Consider the following 27,273-nt stretch of genomic DNA (forward strand, 5'->3'; position numbering starts at 1 on the left):
GAGTGGTGCCTCCAGACATAACATTTAGTATTGAGACAAAACATTTAAATCTTGGTTTCATCAGACCACAGAATCTTGTTCCTCACAGTCTGAGTCCTTCTGAGGTGTTTTTTTCTTCAAACTCCAAGTAGGCTTCCATGTAGGCTTCCCTCTAGCCACTCTGTCATAAAGCCCAGACAAGACTAGGCTTTTGTGATCATATTGTTGGAAGAAATATCCATCTGGTTCAGCTGGGAGAAAAGCAATAGAAATAGGGAGGCTGATTGGAAAGATGGTTTATTGATGAAGCAGAACCACTAAGCACATGGTTCTGGTGCAGCTGACTACATGGAGTTGAGAGTGGGTGGCTTTTATAACTTCTCTTGGGCTTTGCACTTGAACTTCCTGTTTCTGTGCAAGAACATGTATTTTATTGGCTATTGTCAGACTTCCATGGGGCCATGTAGAGGTTATATAGGGGTCATAGCTGGTCTGTAGATTGTCTGAGCTCCAGATGTGGTTGAAAGCTTCTGAGGGTGATGCAATGAATGGGCATTGGGCAATTTGTATTGTGGCTGAAGGCTAATCCTATCTTTGTTGAATCTTGGTTGAGGGTATTTGCTTATGAATAGAGCTATCTATCTTTTCATCTGCTGAGGAATATTAAGAAAGGTAATGGCTGCTTTCTATCTCCAAAAGCATATTTCTCCCTTTAGGAAAATATAATATTCTGCCTTTTTAATATTTCCTAAAATATTTCATTCTTCTAGAAGAGGGGTGGGTGCTAACTTTCTATAATATTTTTCAGTTTCCCATGCTTCTTGAGCTGGATTTTTATCCATGAAATTTTTCTTACACTCTGTTTGACTTCGTTAAAATCAGCTCTTTTAAAGTTTAAGAGACTAGCTGGATTATATTCTATTGTTTGTGTTTGCATTATGCTGAATTCTAATATGACGTGGTCGCTGTCACCCAAGGTTCTGGCAAATTCAACTCCCTCTATTACTTCTCTATTAGTAAGAATTAGGTCCAGTGTAGCTTTTGTTCTAGTCCCCTCCTCTACCTCTTGGATGACAACATTGTCAGTTAAATTGATTAGGAATCTGATCAATCTCCCATTCTCTCTGTCGGGGAAAACGGCCGTCAGGAATGGGTTAAATCTCCTCGTTGCTGATTGGACCGAGTCTTTAACTTGTTGCTCATAGCCCCCGCCTTCTCTTTCCTTCCAGCTTTTTCGACTCGGTTTTGCTAGGACCAGTCGTGTTTGGAATTGCCTCAGGCCTTTTCTTTTACATTGCTTGAGGTTTCCTAACTTGTTGCTTTTCTATTTTTTGCATTTTTTACATTTTTTCTATTTTTTCCTATTTTTTCCTATTTTATTTGCTTTTCTCTGAATCCGGTGGAGGAGACGGGCTCCCAAGCCGCTGAAGACCGCCGCGGCTTGCCGAACAGCTGGGAAGCGCTAGCGGGCTTTTTTCCCGCCGCGCTAAGGCCGCAGCAGCAGCAATTGCGAGGCATCTGTTGGAGGAGCTCACGGGCAGGTCCCCGACGCTCTCTCTCTATCGGCGGCTCGATCTTTCCGCCCCGCTTCGCCGCAGAGATCGCTGCGCGGGATTGCCTCAGGGAGCCCTGCTAAGCCGCGCCAGAAGCCACGAGGTGAGCGGCCGCCCTGCCCATTGATAGAAAGTTCTTTTCGGGGCTACGGAAGCTTGGATGAGCCTAGCCAGCGGCTATTGGGGCCAGAAGTAGAGCGGCCATATTTCAAGCGGCAAAATAATAATTAAAAAAAAAAAAGGGTCACTTTAAAATTAGCCGCTTGACTGCCAGCGATCAAGATCCAAGCTGGGCATTGTTCGGCAGCCTCCTCAAAGAGCCGGTGGATTCAACAAAGAAATTGTGAGTAGGCCGTAGAGGCCGTAAATTGGCGGGAAAAATTGCAACATGGCGGACGCCAGTATTAATCAGCCTGATTTAACGGTCTCACCTCCTCATTATTTAAGTCAGGAGGATCCTGGGGAAGGTCCATCTTCAGCCCCTCAAGTTTCCCCTTCTAGGGGGCGGAAAGTAACCAAGGCCAAAGCAAAAAAGGGGGTGAGGGCGGAAGAAAGGCGCCACAAGGCCCTTGAAAGGGTTTTTTCCAGGGCCTCCAAGAGGGCCCACAGGTCCCCTTCACCTATTGATAAGGGGAAGCAGATCAGGACAGACATTCCTAACCCCCCTAGCCCAGAAGGTGGCGCCCAGACCATGCAGGGATCTGGGGCCTGGTCACCGGATAGGACATCACAGTTGTCCATTATGCAGACGGGGACTGCCCCTTTATTCCGTACCCTGTCGGAGATGGAATTTCAGGATATTCCTAGTTCCATTCCAGGCCAGGCGGTGGTTGTGTCTCAGGGGACTGGGACATCGGCTCTACAACCTGAGACTAGTTTTCCCAGAGCTCCAGTGCTTCAGTTACCTGACTCCATTGGGTTGATGATCCAACAGGCGGTATGCCAGGAGTTAGCTAAATCCCGAAATAAGGAGAGACAGAGTAGGTCTACAAGTTCTGCATCAGCCATGTTTAGGCCTCATAGGGAGGAATCCTCGGAGGAGGGCAGTCAGTCTTCAATATCTGGAGAGGAAGATGCTGGAGAAGCCTTGTCAGAGGACGAAGGCCTGGGGCCAGAACAACCTTCATTTGTGGGACTCTTTAAGCCGCAGTTGTTTCGTTCCCTTCTGTTTAAAGCATTGGCTACCACGGGGCTGGGCTCAGCTCAGGCTCCTTTGACGGATTCCCAGGTTTTACCTAGTACTTCATCTAGTCTCTTTGTGGAACCCACGGTGGTGGCAGAAGCCATTCCGGCGCCAAAGATGTTTGTGGACGTGGTCCAGCGGCAGTGGTCTTATCCAGGTTCGGGCCCTCTCCCCAGTGCCACAGACAAAAAGTTCTTTAACTGCGCTCCTGATCTAGAAAACATTCTACAGGTGCCCACAGTGGATGCTCCCGTAGTCGCCCTCACGACGACCTCTCACGTGACGGGTCCTGAGAATGAGGCTCTTCGCCCGGAAGACAAAAGGGCAGACCAATCCCTAGTCAAGTCCCACCAAGCCTCGGCCTGGGCTATCAGATCTTCAATGGCATCTTCATTTTTTAATAGAGCTTCCATTATGTGGCTTAGACAGCTTCAGGGTCGTTTATCATCATCTGACGTGAGGGCCCACCAGGACCTTAACAAGGTTATTGCAGCTTTAGAGTTTTCGGCTGATTCGACGCTTAACGCTGCTAGATTTTCAGCCAAAGCTATTGGGTCTACGGTTACATCCCGCCGACTCTTATGGTTGCGCCACTGGAAGGCAGACACTAGAAACAAGTGGCGGCTGGCATCTTCCGCATACGCAGGTCAAGTTGTTCGAGCCTCCCTGGACCCAATCCTGGTGGAAACTAAAGACAAGAAAAAGGTGTTACCGTCTTTGTCGCGCAGAGGCGAGCTGCGACAACAACCCTATTTTCGTCCCTCGACTGCCTCTTCTTCTTCCTTTCGTAACCAGGAATTCGGAGGATCACGACGGCAAAGATATTCACCGTTCAGAGGAAACTCCCAACGGGCAGACCAGGTTAGAACAGGGTCCAAATTCTCCTCCCGTAAACCATTCCGGGGAGGGCGAGGTAAACCTTTTAGCCGTTTCAAATAATTCCTTACCAGTTTTACCCATTGGAGGCAGACTAGCTTATTTCTATTCCCAATGGGAGTCTTCCACTTCAGATCGATGGGTCCTAGAGACCATCAGACATGGTCTAGCATTAGAGTTCCTCTCCACCCCCCCCCCCCCCGGGCTTCTTACAGTGTCCCGTTTCTAACCGCTCTTCCTGCGTTTCCCTGGTGGAGTCTGCGGTCAAACATCTTCTATCTATCCGGGCCATCCAACAGGTTCCTGTTGATCAGCATAAACAGGGTTTCTATTCTAGACTTTTCGTCGTAAGCAAACCATCCGGGGGATGGAGAGCCATTCTTGACCTTAAGGCCCTGAACAAATATATTGTTTACCACCGTTTCAAAATGCACTCATTACGTTCCATCTTAGAGTGCATACGACAGGGGGATTACATGGCTTCCATCGATTTAACAGAGGCTTATCTACATATCCCAATTAGAAGAGATCACCGTAAGTTTCTCTGGTTTTGTTTTAAAGGCTCTCATTTTCAATATAGGGCTTTACCCTTTGGGTTGTCTTCGGCCCCCAGGGTTTTCACTAAGGTTATGGCGGTGTTAATGGCCCATATTCGGGGGATTCCTGTCCGGCTTCAGGCCTACCTAGACGATATTCTCATTTTATTGACTTCTCAAGATAGGGCATACAGGGATATCTCCTTGACCACAGACATATTACAATTACATGGGTTCTCGATTAACTGGGAGAAGAGCCATCTGGTCCCTTCCAACTCCATTGTCCACTTGGGGGCACGAATTGATTCACGTAGGTCCAACCTCCTTCCATTCGTGTCCAGCCGCCGTCCGTTCCTGAGTTACGGCGATCCACCAGACCGCGTCGGCCCCCGGCATACTTACAGGACTACGCATGCGCGATCCGGGGGGGAAGGAGTGTTGTGTTCGGCGAGCCGCCATGTTAAATGAGAGACGGTATCCTATTGGTTAAGACGCATGGCAACCCAATGGGCGGGAATTCTTAGTGTGTTGATTGGCTCTCCTGTTTGACAGCAGGTTTATATAAGAGCTGTCAAACGCAGGGTGCCAGCCATTATTGTTTTGAAGTTGGCTTTCATTAAAGGTTGCTTGTTTACTACGCTCGTAGTCGCCTCAGTAATTCCTCGAACCCAATACACAATAGCCCATATGCTTTGACCTTACTTGATAACTTTGAACTGACTTCATCAGAGGTTGCAAACATCCAGAAAATACTCAGACCCCCTTCACTTTTGTCAATTTTGCTATGCTTCAGCCTGATTCTACAGTTGTTGAAATTTATTTTTTTTCTCATTAATCTACACTCAGCACCCCATAATGGCAAAGCAAAAGCAGAACTTTAGAAATGTCTGTAAATTTATTAAAAAGAAAAAACCTGAAATATCACATTGACATAAGTATTCAAATCCTTCACTCAGTACTTTGTTGAAGCACCTTTGGCAGCAATTACAGCCTCAAGACTTTTTGGGTATGACGTGACAAGTTTTGCACAACTGGATTGGGGGATTTTCTGACATCCTTCCTTGCAAATCCTCTCAAGCTCAGTCAGATTGGATGGTGACCATTGGTGGACAGCCATTTTCAGGTCCCTCCAGAGATGTTCAATAGGGTTCAAGTCAGGGTCTGGGTGGGCCATTCTAGGATGTTCACAGAGTTGTCCCTAAGCCACTCCTAAGCCACAACACGTCTTGGCTATGTGCTTAGGATCATTGTCATGTTGGAAAGTGAACCTTCAGCCCAGTCTGAAGTCCTGAGCCCTCTGGAACAGGTTTTCATTGAGGATATATCCCTGTGCTTTGCTCCATTCAGCTTTCCCTCAATCTGATCAGTCTCCCTGATGCTGAAAAACACCCCCAGAGCATGATGCTGCCATCACTATGCTTCATTGCTAGGATGATATTGGGTAGGTTATGAGTGGTGCCTCCAGACATAACATTTAGTATTGAGACAAAACATTTAAATCTTGGTTTCATCAGACCACAGAATCTTGTTACTCACAGTCTGAGTCCTTCTGAGGTGTTTTTTTTTTCAAACTCCAAGTAGGCTTCCATGTAGGCTTCCCTCTAGCCACTCTGTCATAAAGCCCAGACAAGACTAGGCTTTTGTGATCATATTGTGGGAAGAAATATCCATCTGGTTCAGCTGGGAGAAAAGCAATAGAAATAGGGAGGCTGATTGGAAAGATGGTTTATTGATGAAGCAGAACCACTAAGCACATGGTTCTGGTGCAGCTGACTACATGGAGTTGAGAGTGGGTGGCTTTTATAACTTCTCTTGGGCTTTGCACTTGAACTTCCTGTTTCTGTGCAAGAACATGTATTTTATTGGCTATTGTCAGACTTCCATGGGGCCATGTAGAGGTTATATAGGGGTCATAGCTGGTCTGTAGATTGTCTGAGCTCCAGATGTGGTTGAAAGCTTCTGAGGGTGATGCAATGAATGGGCATTGGGCAATTTGTATTGTGGCTGAAGGCTAATCCTATCTTTGTTGAATCTTGGTTGAGGGTATTTGCTTATGAATATAGCTAGCTATCTTTTCATCTGCTGAGGAATATTAAGAAAGGTAGTGGCTGCTTTCTATCTCCAAAAGCATATTTCTCCCTTTAGGAAAATATAATATTCTGCCTTTTTAATATTTCCTAAAATATTTCATTCTTCTAGAAGAGGGGTGGGTGCTAACTTTCTATAATATTTTTCAGTTTCCCATGCTTCTTGAGCTGGATTTTTATCCATGAAATTTTTCTTACACTCTGTTTGACTTCGTTAAAATCAGCTCTTTTAAAGTTTAAGAGACTAGCTGGATTATATTCTATTGTTTGTGTTTGCATTATGCTGAATTCTAATATGACGTGGTCGCTGTCACCCAAGGTTCTGGCAAATTCAACTCCCTCTATTACTTCTCTATTAGTAAGAATTAGGTCCAGTGTAGCTTTTGTTCTAGTCCCCTCCTCTACCTCTTGGATGACAACATTGTCAGTTAAATTGATTAGGAATCTGATCAATCTCCCATTTGCTGCAGAATTTGTCTCCCAGTTGATATCAGCGTAGTTAAAGTCTCCCATTACTACTGAGGTATGTTTCCTTCATAAATTTGCTAATTGATTAGCAAAGGGTCCATCTATTTCTTCTGCTTGGTCAGTATATGCCTATATCAAGGCAATTTTTCATTTTATATTGACCTATGTGGCTTCTAGGTGGTTTTCATTCTTATTTTTATGTAGTTTTGTAGAGATTTAGTAATCTTTTATATATAATGCAACTCCACCTCCTGTGTGTTTTGGGTTTTTTTTTAAAATAGTTTGTATCCTTCCATCAGTACTTTCAGTCATGAATTTCATCCCATCAGGTTTCAGTAGTGGCAACTATATATATTTGCCTTTATGTACTAATATACCAGTACTATACATCAATACTAATACAGTTCATCCTATTTGTTCCCTAAACTTCGAGCATTCTAGCGCAGTGGTTAGAGTGCAGTATTGTAGGCTAACTCACTTCTCACTCCAGGAGTTCAATTCCCACTGGCTCAAGGTTGACTCAGTCTTCCATCCTTCTGAGGTTGGTAAAATGAGGAGCCAGATTGTTGGGGGCAATATGCTGACTCTGTAAATCACTTAGAGAGGGCTGTAAAGCACTGTGAAGCAGTATATAAGTCTAAGTGCTATTGCTATTAGTGTATAGGCACTAATGAGTCCTTTATGGGTCTTGGATATATTTCTTATATCTCCTACATTGAACTGGGATTTGCATCCTTTCCATCACTCTCTATTTCATTATGATTTCTTTTTTCTTTATCTTTACTCTTTACCTTCTTATGTGATTTTGTTATCTACTGGTTTTTGCTTGTAATTAGGTTCTAAAGGTTGTGAAGATTGCCCCCCGTCCCACTTCAATTGTAATTTAAAGCCCTTTTTATAAAACAAACCAGTTTTTTTCCCAAATATATTCTTTCTAGTTCTTGTGAGATGCAGGCCATCCCTTGCCAGTAGCCCTTCATGTAGATAATGCAAACCATGATCTAGGAAGCCAAAGTTCTCTTGATGACATCATTTTTTTTCTAAAATTCATTGGATGTTGGCCTTTTGTTGGAAGTATAGATGAAAATACTACTTGTGCTCCTAATTCTTTAACTGTCTTCCCTAGCTGTTTGTAATCTGTTGTTACAGTTTTCCGATTCATAGTTGTGTTATTGGTCCCCACAACAAAAGAAGAAAGGGGTAGTAATTTGTTCATTATTTTAGTAAGGTACTCAGTTACATCTTTAATTTTTGCTCCAGGGAGACAATATGCCTCCCTAGATTCATTGCTACTCTATGGAAAGATCTAGTATGACTCCTTATACGCCCTAATTATAAACTATAAATCTATTTTGTTTTGTTAATATAATTGGTTTTTAATTTATTTAGATAACTGTGTTCTCAGATTTAGTATACTGATATCTAAGAACTCTTCTTGGTTTCTAAAATTTTAGATTATATAGTTTTCAATCAAATATTTATTATTAAATATATAAACATCATTTTATTAAATAGTATAAACACATTCATCTAAGATCAAAACAAAATGCGGTCATTTTATATATTTTGGGATATCATTGAAGAATTTAAGAGATAAAGTTTGCCCTTCTACTCAGTTAAGTAAATCAGTAGTCTTTATTTTTAGGCAGAAACAATGCTTGTTCAGCACTTAATAGCCCATTGTTCAGATTTAGATATTGTAATAATTTGTACTGCCATTTTCTCATTATGTCAGCTTCCTGACAGCATCGTGGAGAACTGTCAAGTGAACAGGGGTTTGGTGTCCCCCCCTTCTTTTGTTTTGTATCCTCAAGCTATCAATCTTGGTACCTATCAGAACCAATACATTTGACCTTGTGCTGACTGAGAAAAACGTAATGGTGCTTTTGTATATTTTTCAGCCTCATACTGAAAAAGATACTTAAACTAAAAAGGTACTTAACTCTTTCTTTGATATTGTAAGCGTCTTATGAATTATGGAATATCCTTTCAATTTACAAAATAAAATATAAATGATTTTACGTTATTTTTGGAACCTTAATATAATTGAATCTTAAATTTAAACTAATAGTTTAGATCATCCAGGAAACTTGATGTAGAGATTTCTATAAGCCAGCTCTCCATTAGGGAGAACTCTGAAACAGCAGGTCCCAGTGAACAAAGACACTTTAGAGAAAGAAATTCAGTGCAGAGAATTTGAATTTGTAAGCATATAGTTACTATTATGCCTTATGTTTCATTTTTTGTCTATAAAATTTAAAATTCAGTAGTTATTTTTCGGTTGAAATTATGTGTACCCAAAAAGGTATTTTAATTTGGTCTGGGCTAGGATTTCAAACATATTCTAGCAATTATATTGTTTGGAAAATTTAAAAACAGGCACGGTTTTGTGAAAGTGTACTTCTTATGCTGTACAAATATAATTTTACACATTTTTTCCAGAAGGATACAAGAAATTTGGTGAATTTCTTTTAGATATGTTAAGGGAAAATGTGTGCGGTGTGAAATATTTACATGAAAAGTGTATTTTCATGCATTTTCAAGAGAAAATAAGATGTTGAAAGATGTCAGCATCTGTAAGATGCTATAAGTATTTTGAGAAATCAGATGAAATAGCATATTGCTACCGATGACAGTGACATAATGTATATTTTTCAGTTATTTGTTCCATCTGTTCCTCTGTACAATTCATACGCCTCTGATTAAGTATAACTGTAGCAGATTACAAGCTGATTGCAGTCCTTAAGACAGTTCCAAACTTATATTATACATTATACATAAAAGAAAATAGGTTATTTGGCAAAATTGAGGGAGCAGTTGAGGTTGAATACTTGATCAATTACAATTATTTTATCTTTGAATCTTCAAGGTAAAACACCTTCATGATTCTGAAATTTAACAACTACTAAATTAGTGTTTCTCAACCTTGGAAACTATTTGAGAAACAAGGTATTAGAAGCTCAAATTAGCTAGTTTCTAGCTATAGCCTTTTATCCTTTCTTCTCAAGTTCAAGCTTCCTTTAGTAACAGCTGTCCAATTCAAAATAGAATTTCATCATTTTGATCTTAGATATTATTGTCTCCTATAAATGCATACAAAACTAATTTTAAGCATTTGTTCTTCTACAGGTATGACTGTCGTTTAGCAACCATTCAAAGTTACAATAGATCTACTTTGGGACCACTTACATCTCGAATTCAAAGTTGTGATGGCTGCAATCACAGATCTAACTTTGGGCACTCAGCAACACAGCCACATTTACAAGCCATTTGCAGCATCCTGCAGCTACCGCATTTTATGATGGCTTTGCTGAAAATTGGCATTTACTTCCAGTTTTTGGCAAAATGGCACTCATGGTGAACCTTGATTTGCTTAATGACCACAGCATTCTCTTAATGACTGTAACAAAAAAAGGCATAAAATTGTGCAGCCATCACAACGTATGAGCATGATGGGTAGCCTTCATTAGGGTCATAAGACAATATTTTAAAATAACAAATTCAAGAAAAGGGTTGATCCTTAGCCTTACGCTTTATATTCTTGAAAGTAGCCTAAGGAAAACGTATTTGCTCTTGAATTCCTTCATTATAATTTTTACTATTACAGTGTTAATATAGTTAGATCTATCAGCAAATCTAGTGATGCTGCTAGCAATATAATGTATATCTTTTGAACAACTTCTAATGTTTTATTCAAAAGCTGAAAAAACAAATTATTTTGTCTTAAAATATTAAAGGTCTTAAAATGTTACATTGCAACCAATAACACCATACTTTTAAATATGGTCTTATAAGGTAGACATCCAAATCTCTAATCTAAGAACGTTGCTTGGATGATGGAGCCAATCTAATTAGAGCTGTGAAAAGGGGTTACATGTTTTTCCCTTGTTGAAAAAGACAAAAAAAATTGGTCACTTCTCAGTTTATAGACTTTGGGTTTTGTCTTCCCTGTAGATCTTTCTTTGGGTAATGATATTTTTTCCCTAACTTTAAATGCCCTCTTCCCTGAAAACCCTGTTCTGAAATCAATTTTATTACAATAAATATTCCTTTTCTTGTTACTTCATTTCTTATTTAATATGTGCCACTTTTTCTTGGGAAATATTCCACTATAAACAAATACTGAGTTATCCCCACTATGCTCTTAAGAATTTAATTATTAGTGTCCTTGTTCTTCATACTCTTAAATAAAAGAGCAGTAATCAAGGGCTTGTGTCCTGCAGAAACATTCTATAAAACAGGAATCAGGCCACAGACTCCTTTCATAAATTCAATGGGATATATTTATCTGTACATGGTAAATTAGGGCTTATAGATTAGAATATGAAAAGAAAAGATATTCATATAGAAAGCATAACTAAATGGACACAAAATGGAAGATGTACTTTAAGTTTTAGACTCAAAACAATATATTAGAATGTTTCAAGTTAGCAAAGTAAGTATTTGACTAGTGACCGCATTGCTTAATGATGGTGTTTAAAGTCCTAATTAATGTTATTAAGTGAGGATTACCCATAGTCCACTTCTTTCTGATTGGTCATTTAGTATTGAAAATTTTGTCCTATACTATTTAAAAAGATAAAATATTGTTTAGATAAAATTTCAACTCTTTTGGTTTGTCGATCTAGCTGACTATTGGTTGAAAACATCATTTTAATTCTGCTTTTCTTTGTTGCGCAGATACTGAACATCTTTATACTATTGTGTACCAAGAAATCTGCAGTCGCTTTGGGAAAACCTACACCTGGGATGTAAAAACCTTAGCAATGGGTAAAAAAGCATTGGAAGGAGCAGAAATCATTCGCAATGCGCTGGACCTTCCAATCACCAAAGAAGAGCTGTTACATGAAAGTGAAATCATGCAAGAAAATTTGTTTCCCACAGCTATGTTGATGCCAGGTATTTTGTCTCTTCAATTGTGTGTGCCTATCAAATTCTTTACATTTTCAGTTCTAATGGATTGGATACTTTTTTTCTTGTGCCTGATTAACTTAACATTGCTTTGGAACTTAAAAAAGTCTGAGATGTATTCCAATAGTATCTTTATATAATAAAAATTAAGTGATAATAGAAAAATATATGATTTGCCTATAGTCTATACCAGTGATGGCTAACCTTTTCCAGACTGAGTGCCCAAAGCACATCTGCCCAACCCCCCCAAATGCCCCCCACATGCGTGTGTGCCCTTCGCACACCCCACGTCCCCACGCATGCGCATGCCCCTCGCATGACCCCTGCCCCCCTGCGCATGCATGCAGGGCCCCCCCATGCATGGGGGCCCCCTGCATGCTCCCCATCCCCTGTGGATGCACAACAAAGACCAGCTGGCAGGCGGGAAGCGCATACACATGCACAGCAGAGCTGAACTGGGGCAGCGGCTCGCGTGCCCACAGACGGCACTGTGTGCCACCTCTGGCACATGTGCTATAGGGTTGCAATCATGGGTCTATACTATCATTTCTATGCTAAATGCAGTTTCAAAAAGCCAATCACCAATAGCAAGGGCTTCTTCTGAACTATTATTGACTATGGATGGTCATCGTCCTTCCATCAGCTGATCAAAGTGCGTTTGATAAAGGTACCTCAATGTTATGAAAGAGAAAAGCCTTTTCTACTCCATTATGTAGCATCTATATGAGAGGTGAGGGTGATGGCCAGCTTTTCAATATGTGCTTCTGCAGAAATTTGAAGAATTGACCAACACCAATTAAAATACAAGTTTGTTAGAAAATATCTTCTGTCAACCTTTATTCTAGTAAGTGGAGAAAATATCCATCCCAAACCTTTACCTTTTCAAAAAATACAGTCAGTTGGCCATAAATTAGCAGAAACACTGTTGGAAAGATACCATGGAAACTGCAGTAAACTGCTATCAGTCTTTCCTTCCTCATGGCTTCTTAAAAAGGCATAATGATAACTCATTGGACTTTACATTGGCAGCAAAATTTTACTTTATAGAGTTTGTTAAATACGATTAATTTACTGAAAAATGCATTAATATTTTTTCTGAAAATGAGTTTCTTTTTACATTGAAAATACAGTGCTTTTTCTTACTTTAGGAGTATTAATTCCAGGGGTGAAATGTTACAGGTTCAGGCTGGTTCTCCCAAACGGATAGTAAAAAATGCTACTGGTTCGCCGAACTGGTAGTAAAAAAAGTAAAAAAAAAAAGTTCCAAAGATCAGCTGAGCGATGTGTGATCATTGGAACTTTTTTTTTTTTTTACTTTTTAAAGCATTTTTTAAAGCATTACTTTTTAAAGAATCTGGAACCGGTAGTAAAAAATTGCTTAAAAAGTAAAAAGAAAAAAAAAAGTTCAATGATTGAGTGTCGCTCATCTGATCTGTGGAACTTTTAAAAAACTTTTTTAAAGCCTTTTGTACTACCGGTTCTCTGGAACTGGTAGTTAAAAATGCTTTAATTTTTTTTAAAAAAAGTTCCAACGATCTCACACCACAGCTGTGATCGTTGGAACCTTTTTTTTTTACCTTTTTAAAACATTTTTTACTACTGGTTCCGGAAAAATACTTTAAAAACATTTTTTAAAAGGTTCTCAAGCTTGCGCACCACAGCTGATTCCCCCCCTCGCTATTCTACTTACCTTCCCAAGCCTTCTTTTGGTGCATGTGCACAGTATATTTGTTTATATGTTTGAATACATTTGAACATAGAATAAATATGAATAATGTATCTGATACTATGAAACTTTTTTTTAAAAAAGGAAGCAATAAACTGATGGAATAGCTATCTTTTTTTTTATAATGTATCATCAGTCCATCATTTTAAAACAGATTTTAATGTAACTTACTTTTATATTTCATTTTTGTCTAAATTTGGGATATTATTGCATTACTGCATTATGGCAGTAATGCAGTCTCTAATAATCTGCTTCAACATTAAAGATAATTTAGAGTCTCATATTTTATTCTGTGGGTTACTAATTTTAGTAAATACTTAAGAGCGTTTTTTTATGTTTTATGCAGTATGGATTCTAATGAACTTTAGCTAATCAGGAAGCAGCACAGCAATGGAAATTCATTTCTCAGATTTTGAATTAGAGAGTTGCCTAAAAGCCCGTAAAATTACTATTTTATATTCTTCATTTAGTGCTCTGAAAACTTATCTTTTTAGGAAAATGCCATGAGCAAAATAATTTCCTAGATACAATATTTTTGGAAAAGTACAACAATGCTACAACTCTGTCCATTAGGTTTACATAGCAAAATACCTAAAGTGATACAGCAGATAAAACTGAAGCTCTATAAATGAATAAACTTTCTCACATTTATAAACTTCTCAGTAATCTAGAAAGAGCAAAAATTTGGCCTTCACCTTTCTTATTGTCCAAATTTTCTTCATTGTAACTTCTCATGACTGATTATCTGCCATCAAGTTGTTTTCAACTCCTGATAGCCACGTAGTTACTCTCATACTATTTCATCATGTTCCATAAACTAATTCCCATAAAGTTTTGCATTCCCTCTTCCCTTCCTTCCTTCCTTCCTTCCTTCCTTCCTTCCTTCCTTCCTTCCACTCAGAATGAACAAAAACTTACAACAAAAGTCAAAGATAAGAAAAAAAAGTTTCTTTTAACATATAAATAAGAAAAAAATCAAGAAAACAGTCAGTCCACTAAAAAGAGAAGACAGCAAAGAAGTAACAGGCAGCAGAGAGAAAGCAGAGCTGCTTAACTCATTCTTTGCATCAGTCTTCACCCAAAAAGAAACAATAGTCCAACCTACCAAAACATAATTGTAGAAGACAGACTAGAAATAAAAATTAAAATAAGCCAAAAAATGATAAGAGAACACCTGTCTGATTTTAATGAATACAGATCACTGAGACCTGATGGATTACATCCCAGAGTTCTTCCAAAAACCCTGGAGCACCAGACAATTACCAGAGGACTGGAAAAGAGCTAATGTGGTTTCCATCTTCAAAAAAGGGGGGAAAAACAGACCCAGGAAACTACAGACCAATCAGCCTAGCATCAATACCCGGGGAGATACTGGAAAAGATAATAAAAAAACATCTGCCAACATCTAAAAATGAGTAAAGTAATAACTAAAAGCCAGCATGGGTTTGTTAAAAACAGTTCATGCCAAACAAATCTTATTTCATTCTTAACATAGTGCTCCCTGCACATGCGTGGCAGGGACCCAAAGACCAGCTGGCCAGTGGGAGGTGTGCTCGCATGCACAGCGGAGCTGAACTGGGGTGACAGCTTGCGTGCTATCAGAGAGTGTGCTGTGTGCCACATCTGGCACAAGTGCCATAGGTTCACCTGTTGTGACCAAGGCCCAAGTAGTGATTACTAAACAAAATTCAGTCCTCAACAAACTTATTTTATTAAAGCTGAGAATGAATTAATTCTCAGCTTCGTCCAAAACAAAATTCTTAATAACCAGTCCATCAGCCTTATCACCAACTTTTGATGTCTTTGGCAACCTGCCAAAGGCTTTTCTTGGCAAAACCCTCACAAAGTTCAAGAGATGCTGACAAGAAGCACGGGAATCAATGTTGCTTTCCTACAATGAACCCAACGGCTCATTGCTACTCTTTTAAGCCTTATGGGAGTGGCCAATCATCTTCTAGCCTTACTCCTGAGTTGTCCTTTTTTCTTCAGCTGATCTTGCCTTCTGGCAGCTCTTTGCATGCATGCACTAGGAACAGGCTTCTCCTGTTCCTCTCCTTCTCTGCTGTTTGCCTCTGGAGGCTCCGGAATCCGCACATCACTCCTAGATGGCCCTGGCCCCATCTGTGCCTCCGATGCAGAGCCCTTGTCCGGGCCTTCCCCTAACTCCAGGACTGGCCCATTGTCCTCCCCAGCTTCCTCACTGTCTGATTCCGCTGCCAGGTCCAGAGGCTGCTGGTGGACCACAACATCGCCATCACAGGTGTTGGGTCTCCTGCTTGGGTGGGAGGTTGGACTAGATAACCTATAAGATCCCTTCTATCTCTGTTAATCTGTTAAATCTGTTCCTCAGCCTTATTAGGTTTCAGATGCAATTTAATCAGTTATATTGCTATTCCAGAAGCATACCACCATATTTTAATATTTCTTTAATAACTCATATGTACCTGCAGTCCTAAAGTTTTCAATTGTTTATCAATTGTTGCTTATTATTTTTCCTTGAATTCTTAGTATTTATATTTTAATTCCGTTTATTATATTATGTCATTTCCATGTAAATCTCTAATAAAACACTTGTTCCAACTGTCATTAATTTCAATTATATCCCAATACACTTGTTTTTAATTCTATTTATTCTACTGAAGGTTCCTTATTTAGTTCTTAATTGCATAACTACTTTTTATTTCCATTAAAAAAACCCTGCATTTTTCTTTCTTTTTGAAATCTTAACTATTTCTTGCTTTTGATCGTATTTTTTGCAGTCCTTATCCCTCTGTAACATGATTTATCTTGTTCTTGGTTTTTGTTAAATTTATTTTATTACCTGCAAGTTTTTTATGACTATAGTGTTTTTCATTCCACCAAATATCTGTTTTCATTCTTCTGGCTTGCATAACTAATCTTTGTAACTTGGTAAGGTTAGATAACACCTATGTTACATTATCTAATATAATTATTTTTCTAATGTTCTGAGCTGCTTGCAAATCTACCGCTACTTTCTTTTGCCAATTTTCAATCATTTAGTCGGGAATATATTTTCTAGTATTTCTTTACATTCCTGTTCTTTCTTTCTAGATCTTTTTGCATTTACTCTAGTTTCTTTTCATTTTTATCAAATTCTAATCTGCTGCATCAATATTCGTAACTTCTCATTATTCTTATAGCCTTCCATAATTCTGTTTTCAATGATAACCAAATGAAACATGCTTTTCCTTTAATTCATTCTATTTCTTTATGTATGTATGAGTAGACTTAAATGCATTTATTCATCAAACCAAACTGATCTTCCATAATTGTTGGGTCTGAAAATGGTCTTACCTTTTCAGTACCTCTTTATTTTCTTTTACATATTAATTCATGCTGTCCAACATTTTCATCTCCCCTTTCCATTGATCATATTTCATCTGGAATTTTGCACATTTTTCCCAAATATTCATTCTGAATTTTTTTTATTATTTTTCTTCATCGAAACAGAAACATTCAAATACCTCTAACTTATGTATTCCTTCTTTTTGCCCACCACCACAATATTCATTCCATATATATATGACATTACACACATACATACATACATACATACATACATACATATGTCTTTAATACAGAACTGCAATTTATTTCTTCTGCATCTATAATCTCCTGTTTGCGAGACTAAGATATTTTCATTCAGATCTATTACCTGATTCTTCTACAAATCATGAGGCAATTACAAGCATTTTCTCTCTGAAAACAACTATTGGACACATTTGGAAATATTTAACATTTATTTATTTATGCCATTTATATGCATGTTGTCCTAATCAGGCAAGACCTTTTAATTGTTCTGATTAATAATTGCAAACCTTTTTCTAAGTTATAGACATTGTGTGAGTGTGTTATGTTTAATAAGGATCAGTACATAAATATTTCAAACAGAAATGCCTTAATTTGATAAATCCAATTGAATTTGTGTAAAAATGTCTCTGTGCAAAGTATGTGTGAGTAGCATAATTAAAGGACTTGGATTAAGGTTAGATAACACCTATGTTACATTATCTAATATAATTATTTTTCTAATGTTCTGAGCTGCTTGCAAATCTACCGCTACTTTCTTTTGCCAATTTTCAATCATTTAGTCGGAATATATTTTCTAGTATTTCTTTACATTCCTGTTCTTTCTTTCTAGATCTTTTTGCATTTACTCTAGTTTCTTTTCATTTTTATCAAATTCTAATCTGCTGCATCAATATTCGTAACTTCTCATTATTCTTATAGCCTTCCATAATTCTGTTTTCAATGATAACCATATGAAACATGCTTTTCCTTTAATTCATTCTATTTCTTTATGTATGTATGAGTAGACTTAAATGCATTTATTCATCAAACCAAACTGATCTTCCATAATTGTTGGGTCTGAAAATGGTCTTACCTTTTCAGTACCTCTTTATTTTCTTTTACATATTAATTCATGCTGTCCAACATTTTCATCTCCCCTTTCCATTGATCATATTTCATCTGGAATGTTGCACATTTTTCCCAAATATTCATTCTGAATTTTTTTTATTATTTTTCTTCATCGAAACAGAAACATTCAAATACCTCTAACTTATGTATTCCTTCTTTTTGCCCACCACCACAACATTCATTCCATATATATATGACATTACACACATACATACATACATACATACATACATATGTCTTTAATACAGAACTGCAATTTATTTCTTCTGCATCTATAATCTCCTGTTTGCGAGACTAAGATATTTTCATTCAGATCTATTACCTGATTCTTCTACAAATCATGAGGCAATTACAAGCATTTTCTCTCTGAAAACAGCTATTGGACACATTTGGAAATATTTAACATTTATTTATTTATGCCATTTATATGCATGTTGTCCTAATCAGGCAAGACCTTTTAATTGTTCTGATTAATAATTGCAAACCTTTTTCTAAGTTATAGACATTGTGTGAGTGTGTTATGTTTAATAAGGATCAGTACATAAATATTTCAAACAGAAATGCCTTAATTTGATAAATCCAATTGAATTTGTGTAAAAATGTCTCTGTGCAAAGTATGTGTGAGTAGCATAATTAAAGGACTTGGATTATGGTTGGATAATATACATGCTAGATTCAGTTGCAAATGTATAATATTCTAATTGCTAGAGCAGCCTATTAAATACTGTAATTATTTTTTATATTTATTATAATAATAAAGAATGAAATGTGATAAATTTATTTTTTTTAAATTGACATGATTGAAATTAATACTTTGACATTAATCAATCACTTTTTATTTCCAGCAGTTTTATAGAAAACAAAGTTTCTTGAAAATATCTATTTTTGGATTTAGCCTAAGAGAAAGGTCTCTTTGAAACATTAAAATGAGGTCATTTGGAGCAGTAAACTATTTAAATGCAGAACAATGTGTAGATTGCATTGTTTTTCATATAAGAAACCTATGGTAATTCATTTTCCCTTTTTCACCTAGCTTTATAGCTTGATATATGAGCTGAAACATGTTTTTTAAACTAGTTTTACTCAACGAAAAAAATAGTTTCTCACAATAGCAAATCAAATACCAATATTTTGTAATTTGTATCTATGCAAATATATTTCTTGTAACAAAAGTAATTGTTCCCAGGATAACTGATTATAAGAATAAGCCCAATAATTAGAGAAATATTTTAATGTGTTTTAATAATTTAATATCTCAGCCTCTTCTTTTTTAAACTATTAAATGGCCACTTACTAGGGCATCTAAGCTACAGTAAAATATAATTTAAAAATTACAATTCTTTATTGTAATACATAAGTGTTCTGTCTTTCCAAGTTTTCAATTTTTTCTACCCAAGTTGGAGAGAGATTGATAAGTTTTAATTATCATGTTTTCATAATATTTTAAAAGTAACAAGCGAAACTTCCCAAATATCTTTGTATGATTATTGTTTAGTAAAACAGACCAAATAACATTTATTTTCACATTCAAATAATTAAGTTTCTTTGGACATTATTTGGACTTTGAGGCATAGGATTTATTACTGCCTTCCTATAAGGCAAAAATATTTTCCATATTCATATGATCAAATGACATTAACAGGGTCTCTTTCTTTGCTTTTTTGTTGTTGTTATTGTTGTTGTTCCTTCAAGTCTGTGTGGCAATTGCCTAGACTTGTTCCTGCAATTGTCTTGGCAAGACTCTAGAAGTGGTTTCTCATTGCTTCTTTTCTTAAGGCTGAGAGTCAAAATCACCCAGCTGGCTTTGTGCCTAAGATGGGACTAGTGGTTTATATCCTAATGACTTAACCGCTACTGCAACCTGGCTTTCTATGCATTATTGTAATACATACAGTATGTACAGTAGAGTCTGTCCCAACATATATGTTATATATGGAGAGGCCTTACGCTAGTATCTTCATTGAAAGGGAGATGGTCATAGATCCATCAGTAGTGGGAATCATTTGGTGGATTGTCACACACACACACTCACACACACACACACGTTTGTATGTGTGTATATGCATGAGGAACAGTAGCTTCTTTATTTGCTATTAAGTTATTATTTGGGGATTTTTTAATTGAATATTTCTTTATATTAGATACTTTAGATATATGTACATAAAGTCAGAAACAATAAAGATTATTGTTTGAATTTTTATTTACCCATAAAGGCAACATAGGGCAAAAAAGAAAAGATAAGGAAAAGGTAAGAAAAAAGTGTGTACATGTTTTTGTGGGTGTATCAATCAGTGCATTTAAAGTATTTTTGTATTTTTCTTACACAGGAGTTGAAAAACTAATCCACCATCTACACAAACATAACATTCCCATAGCTGTTGCTACTAGTTCATCTCGAGTGACATTTGAAATGAAAACAAGCCGACACAAAGACTTCTTTGCTTTATTTCATCACATTGTTTTGGGAGATGACCCTGAAGTAAAGTATGGCAAGCCACAACCTGATGTGTTTTTAGTTTGTGCAAAGAGATTTGATCCTCCTCCATGTCCAGAAAAGGTAAACATAATCACAAAATAGACTAATAACCAAAATCCAAGCTGTTATATTTTGAACTTTTATTGTTTTTAATGTGAAAACAATTTGATATTTGATGGATCTTTAATGTAATGATTTATAATGACAACTGATGGGCCACTGTTTGATCCAAAGCAATATTTTAATTGGACTTGGAAAGGAAGCAACAAGATTAGTAACTAATTGGATAGGAGACCACCAGGAAATTCCAGGTGACTCCTAACACCAACATTCCAAACAACACTCTTTGGCAACTGTCTCATGTTTCTTCCAAATCTACATTTGCCCAAGTTGGTTCTGTCATTAAGGAATGCTGCAACAGCTTATTCACATTCAAAAGCAATTGAGACAAAAATGCACCGGTCCTGTTTGTTATGGACTATTCTTTACATGTAGGGAGTCTCCATTGAGTAGGAAAAGAGGAGAAACTGCCAGGACTGCTTTCACTCAGCTGTGGAAGATTTTTTTAAAAATGTATGGAATCCTCAGAGAAAGGTCACTCACAAAATAATCATTTGGGAGGGGGAGGAATCGCCCCATTCCTTTTAAGGAAATGCCCTTTCATTTGGGTTTAGATTTTGTTGTAAAAGGAAGTTTACATATCTCTTGATAATATATCAGGCAGCTGATAATATAGGAATAAAATAATAATTTATGTTTTATAGCTCTCTGCCATTCCACGTGGAAGCTGTGAAAGTTCATTACTAAAAAGCAGTGCATTATTAAGTGTGGAGAATAAGCCACTGTATTAAGGAGCTCATTACAGATTTTTTATTGAATCTTTCATGATAGCCTCTTTGCTGAATCATATATCTTTTGCAGTATACAAGAGTTTGCTTTTGGCATTGCTACTGAATATAATAATAGAATAGCTATGTTTAATTTACTTCAACAAATCTTATCATAGAAGTTGAAATTGTCGGTTTAACTGCTTTATACTTGTCATAATTGCATCTTTACAACCTCAGAACAAAGAACAAGTAGAACAAGAAATTCTTCCATTAATGTTATTACATTTATGCTGTAATGTGTTACTCTAAACAGACATATGGGGAATAAGCAAATATATTTTAAAATACTGCAAAATCTTTATTTTTACAGTGATTTTTTATTTGGACATCCGTGTTTTCTTTTTTTTTTTTCTCTTACTCTGTGATAAATTATCATTAAGATAATTCAATACCAAAGGAGGCATTAATCTTATGATGTTTGGGTATCTGTGTATTCTCATGACTATATATAATTTAATTACTTATATAATAATATAAGGACAGCCTGGATGGTAGTTTTCAAAGTATTAAATTAATATAAACATATTAATGCATTAAATATATATTAATTACTCTGCCATCAAAGAAGAAATCAATTTCAAGAATCTTATTAGAAAAAAAAGCTTTTAAAGGAAATATAGAAAGTAGAGGATAAATTTAGCAGTGAAATTAAGTAACTATTAGTGATTATATTTGCAATTAGGTAGTAATTTTTTTCTTGTGCCTTTTTTCCTAGCATCAATATAAAGGAATCAAAAGATATGGTAGTTTTTACTCATAACTTTGTTACAAATGTGAGTTTCTTTAAATATCTGTGTAACTTGAAATTGCTTTAATATCAGAAAAAAATAGACATTCCTTTCTTATCTGACTGTAATTTTTAAAATATCTATTTATATTGTAGATACATATTTATTTGTTTTATCAGTAGCAGTGGTCAGCTGAGAAGTCACTGTTGGAAATGGGCAAGGAGCTATCCTTTGTTTACTTGTCTCTTTCATTTAAAAAATCATCAAGTGTTTGCAATCTAATTTCTCTAAAATGATGAACATTATTACTCTGATCAATGATTAGAAAGTGTAATTTTTAAAAGAACGAAGACTGAGCTTGCTATCTAACTGTTGACAGATCAATACCTTTGATCTGTCAACAGGCATAAATTCATGATAAATTTTCAAACTCAAACATTACTGAATGAGTTCTTCAAATGAATAAAGACTGCATGTTACTGAGACAAGAACATACTTTTTTTGGTGTTCTCACAAAGACCTGCTCCTTGTAGTGTTACTTAGAAGAACGTGTATATAATGTAGAAGAATGTTCAAGTCTGATGCAAATGTTAAGCTGTTACTTTATTTATTCTCTTTTTGTAAGCTGATTGTAAGATAATGTAATTTCTTAATTTTAACTTTAATTTTCTTAATTTTTGGCAATAGTGAAGAAAAGCCTCCCAAACCCTTAAAATGGAATTTTATATGTATTTATTATATTTTTGCTGTAGTTGAATATGCATTTTATTTTTGTATAAGGAAACATTGCAAGAGTAAAGAATCTATTTCTTCCTTGGTAGAATTATTAAACATAATGTGCAAGGAACATGTGAGACTCCTTAAAGAAGTCAGTTCAACTATTTTTATTTTGAGCAACTTATTGCTAAATTATTTTAAACTTTAAAAATGCTATTTATAAAATACATTACATTATTTTTAAAACTAATACTTAAAAAGAGAAGCAACTGGTGTGTGTTGTGGTCCGCCAGCAGCCCGCGGAGCTAGCAGCGGAGTCAGACAGTGAGGAGGCTGAGGAAGACAATGAGCCAGTCCTGGAGTTAGGAGAAGGCCCGGATGAGGGTTCTGCGTCGGAGGCAGAGATGCGGCCAAGGCCATCTAGGAGTAATGCGCAGTCTCTCCAGCCTCCAGAGGCAGACAGCAGAGAGTCAGAAGAACAGGAGGAGCCTGTTCCTAGTGCACGATTATGAAGAGCTGCCAGAAGGCAAGAGTAGCTAAAGCAAAAAGGATGACTTGGGAGTAAGGCCAGGAGATGATTGGCCCCTCCCATTAGGCTCTTGGGCTCTTTGTAGTAAAGCAATGTTGCTAAATCTGTTTCTATTCGGCATCTCTTGTTTTTGAACTTCGTGGGGCTTTGCCAAGAAAAACCTTTGGCAGGTTACCAAAGAAGATAAAGGTTTGTGATAAGGCCAAAGGACTTTTCCTGAAGGACTTGTTTTAGAATTAATTTGGACTAAGCTGGGAATGAAGTAATTCCCAGCTGTTATTATAAAATAGGCTTGTTTAAGACTAAGTGTGTCTATTATGCCTAAGTGAGCCTAGGTCACAACAGTATGAAAGATTTGCAAATCCTGAAAATTGCTAGGCAGTTGGTAAGATGATAATAGATTAAAATATGATTATAGATTAAAAAATCTATTTTTTAAAACAGTGTTGGAAAGGACCACGGAGATCTTCTAATATAACCTCCTGCTTACGCAGAAGCTCTATACTAGACATGGCGAACCTTTTTGGCACCGAGTACCGAAAAGGTTGCATGGAAATGTTGCATGCAAGCACACTCTCATCAGGACTGCACTACGGGAAAGCTGAACTTCTGGGTTCTAGCGCGCATGCGTGCCTGATGATCAGATGGCTGGTGTGCATGCTCAGGCCAATTTTTGGCACTGCTGCATGTGTGAAGGGATTGTGCTCCGGAAAAGCTGAACTTCTGGGTTCTGGCACACATGCGCACCTGACAATCAGCTGGCCAGCACGCATGTGCACACTGGTTTTCAGCACTGCCACACATGCGAAGGACAGCTGATTGCATGCATGCCAGAAACACCGAAGACAAACAGACAAGGCCACGCGTGCCTGGTGACATGGCTTCATGTGCCACTTTGGACATGCATGTCATAGGTTTGCATCACAGCCCTATATCTTTCCAGACAAGTGACTGTCCAGTCTCTTTTCAAAAGCCTCTAGTGATGGAGCACCCACAAGATGATAACAGATTAAAAAAATTATTATTGACAAGAATAATAAGAGAAGCTAGAGAAGGGGAATACAATTCATAAAATGTATAAGGAGAGATTGCAAGAGTATCTTTGGAAGAATTAGGGTTTATTTCTGGAAATAGGTAAAAATTCTGAACGTTTGTGCATTCATTAGTGTGGAATGTTAATGGTACCTAAGTTGTTTTCTAGTGAAGTTACTGGGGAGGTCCACAAGAGTGCAAGGGGATACATGAGGTCCAGATGGGTTGGGGAGAGTGAGGAAGTGTGTGAGAGGCACTGTGCAGGTTGGAGAATATGCCTGAGGCTGTGCAAGTGGTACACCTGAGTTGGAGAGGGTCTATGTGGATGCAACACGTCAGAGTGGGAAGGTGTGGACAAGAGGTAGGTATGACAAAGCAAAGAGGGATTGGGGAAGATTTTTGGGTCAGGGAGATTTGTCTTTCTGGAAAAGCTGGCAGGGAAGGACGCAAATGGCAACCATGTGATTGCAATTGCAGGGTGCTTGCAACTGGTCATAAGTATGGACAAATTGCTAAGTACTGGATCTCAATCATGCTGGAATTTTTAATGGCCAGTTTTAACCACCATTTCTTCAGTGTTATCATAATTCGTAACAGTCACTGACTATATGATCATAGGTTGAGGACTACCTGTCTGTTGTAAAATTGCTTTTTATTTTGACAAACTAATCAATCTCAAACTGAAGAATCCGAATGACTAAAGTATAAAACTTGCATAGCTGATAAAACAGTGCCTTCTCTCTCTTTTTGCCCTTGTTGAACAAGATCACACTTGCAGAAATTTTGCCAGACTTGCATTTTTAGTGCAAAATTTACATTATTCTAATTGGCAAAATCTCTAAAGTACTGTAGTTCTCAAATACCTAACTAGCATATATATCATACAGATGTCCAAATGCTAACCTTACATTGACATTATAAGTTTGTTGCAGGCCGGGTTATGTTATGAACTGTAAAAATGAAAATCACCAACCTTTCAGAAACTGACATTGCCTGCTCTAAAGAATTTGTTATGTTACTTGTGCACATCTATATTGGAAGGATTGAAAAACATTTTAAGGGCAGCAGAAAACCACATCATAGGCTTTACAAGGGCAGAAAATTGCTGCACAGTGCTATGAAATTTGCTACTATTTCAGTTTCTGAAAATATTTGTTAAACCATTAATATATTAATATATGCACTACTAATATAAATCTTATTAATCATTTTGACAAAAAACTCAGCAAGTTTCAAACAAGGTTACATAAAAAATAAGAAAATGTTTCCTGAATCAGAACAGAATATAGGTACATGAAAAATATATAGAAAAATGTAGATTGATCTCGGACAACATAAATGGATTTAATCTTAGTGATCATTTATATATATATAAAACCAAAGACACACACACACACACACACACACATATATATATATATATATTTGTTTTCTGAGGTTTTCACAGGAAGTGTCTTGGCGACGTTTCGACGAAGTCTCATTCGTCACCTTCAGGCTTCAGCTTCATGCTTCTGGGAGCAATGTGTGATTGCAGCTGTTTCTTCCTTTTTAACTGCTAGTGGGGGTTTGAACTGATTGGGTGGGAGCTTGGCTGTGCTCTGATTGGATGGGGTTTTTTTGTGCTCTGATTGGCTGGGGGTGTGTCCTGTGTTGGTGGGGGCTTGGTTGTGCTCAGATTAGTCTGAGTTGCAGGGGGATTTGAGCTGGTGAGCTGCATTGCTGTTGTTTGGCTTCGTGTTTGTGGTCGTGCTACATCTTCATAGTGGGTGTCTGTCTGCTGTATGTATGGATTGGAGGGGTTTGAAATGGCTAATGTTGCAGCTGCGGTCTGGCTTCTGGTCCTTGGTCGTGCTTCCTGATCAGTGTGGGTTTGGGTCTGCTTTCTGGGTGGATGTGTGGTGGTGACATCCTGTGTGGACCTTGTGAGTGTGGGTCTGGTGTCATTCCTCGTGTTAGGGACTCGTTTGTCAATAAGGGCGGGTTTCCAAATGGCTGGTAGGCGGGAGGTGTCATCTCGTTTGTTCATGCTGTGTGGGCGTTTTTCTATCTCAATGACTTCTCTGATTATTCTGTTGTTAAAGTGTTCAGTTTTGGCGATAGTTCTGGTCTTTTTAAAGTCAATATCATGTCCTGTGACTTTAAAGTGTTGGACCAGGGAAGAAGTTGGTTCCTCTTTTTTGAATGAGTTCTTGTGTTCTTCAATGCGCACTTATTCTTCTGTTGGTTTGTCCAATGTATGTGGTGGGGCAGGCGGTGCATGGGATTTCATATACTCCTTGATTTTCTAACTCAATTTTGTCTTTGGGGTTTCTTAGGATGGTGGATATTTTTCTGTTTGTGCAGAATGCTGTCTTGATGTTGTGTTTGTGGAGGATCTTGCTGATTCTGTCTGTGGTGCCTTTTATATATGGGAGGAGGGCTGTGCCATTTTCTTGTTCTCTGTCTTGGATTTTAGTGGGGGTTCTTTTGGATTAGCGTGGTAACCTTATTTCTCTGGAATCCATTGGATGTTAGTACGTTAGTGAGAGTGTCTAGTTCGGGTTTTAGGTGTTGTTCATCAGCTAAGCATTTTGTTCTGGAGATGAGTGTCTTGGCTACGGAGTTGATCTGTGCTGGGTGGTGGTGTGAGAGTGCATGCAGATAGCGGTTTGTGTGTGTTTTCTTCTGGTAGATGGTGTGTCCTAGGGAGCCATTGGGTTTTCTGTAGACTAAGACATCCAGGAAGGAAGTTGGTTATTAACTTCTGTTTCCATGGTGAACTGTATTTTGGGGTGTAGGCTATTGAGGTGTGTGAGGAAGTTGTCAAGTTTTTCTTTCCGTGTGGCCAGATTATGAAGGTGTCGTCTACATATCTGAGCCAGAGTTTGGGTTTGTGATCAGATTTTTCTAGTGCTTGGGTTTCAAAGTGTTCCATGTAGAGGTTGGCAATGACAGGTGAGAGGGTGATCCCATGGGTGCTCCTTCTATTTGTTTGTATTTTTGTCCATTATAGATGAAGTATGTGTTGGATAGGCAGTGGTTGGTCAGATCTAGGATGTGCTTGGGGGTTATATTTGTTTTGGATAGCTGTCAAGGCTTCTTTGATTGGCACTTGGGTGAAGAGGATATGACATCAAAGCTCACGAGTAGGTCGCTGGGCTGT

At 37.6% G+C, this 27,273-nt stretch overlaps 1 protein-coding gene across 3 annotated transcripts in view; it reads left to right on the forward strand.

The window, feature by feature from the left end:
- PUDP (pseudouridine 5'-phosphatase) overlaps positions 1-27,273 on the forward strand; it is a 64,277-nt gene that overhangs the window by 9,912 nt on the left and 27,092 nt on the right. For all 3 annotated transcript variants that reach the window (XR_009155286.1, XR_009155287.1, XM_058184656.1), the window contains exons 2-3: positions 11,363-11,581; positions 20,087-20,316. Coding sequence is in view for 1 of the 3 variants with exons in the window: in XM_058184656.1 (XP_058040639.1) it covers positions 11,363-11,581; positions 20,087-20,316 (449 nt within the window). In the remaining 2 variants the exon portion in view is untranslated. The remainder of the gene's footprint in view (positions 1-11,362; positions 11,582-20,086; positions 20,317-27,273) is intronic.

This window comes from Ahaetulla prasina, chromosome 5 (assembly GCF_028640845.1).
Source record: "Ahaetulla prasina isolate Xishuangbanna chromosome 5, ASM2864084v1, whole genome shotgun sequence".
In the NCBI taxonomy this organism is placed as follows: Eukaryota; Metazoa; Chordata; class Lepidosauria; order Squamata; family Colubridae; genus Ahaetulla; species Ahaetulla prasina.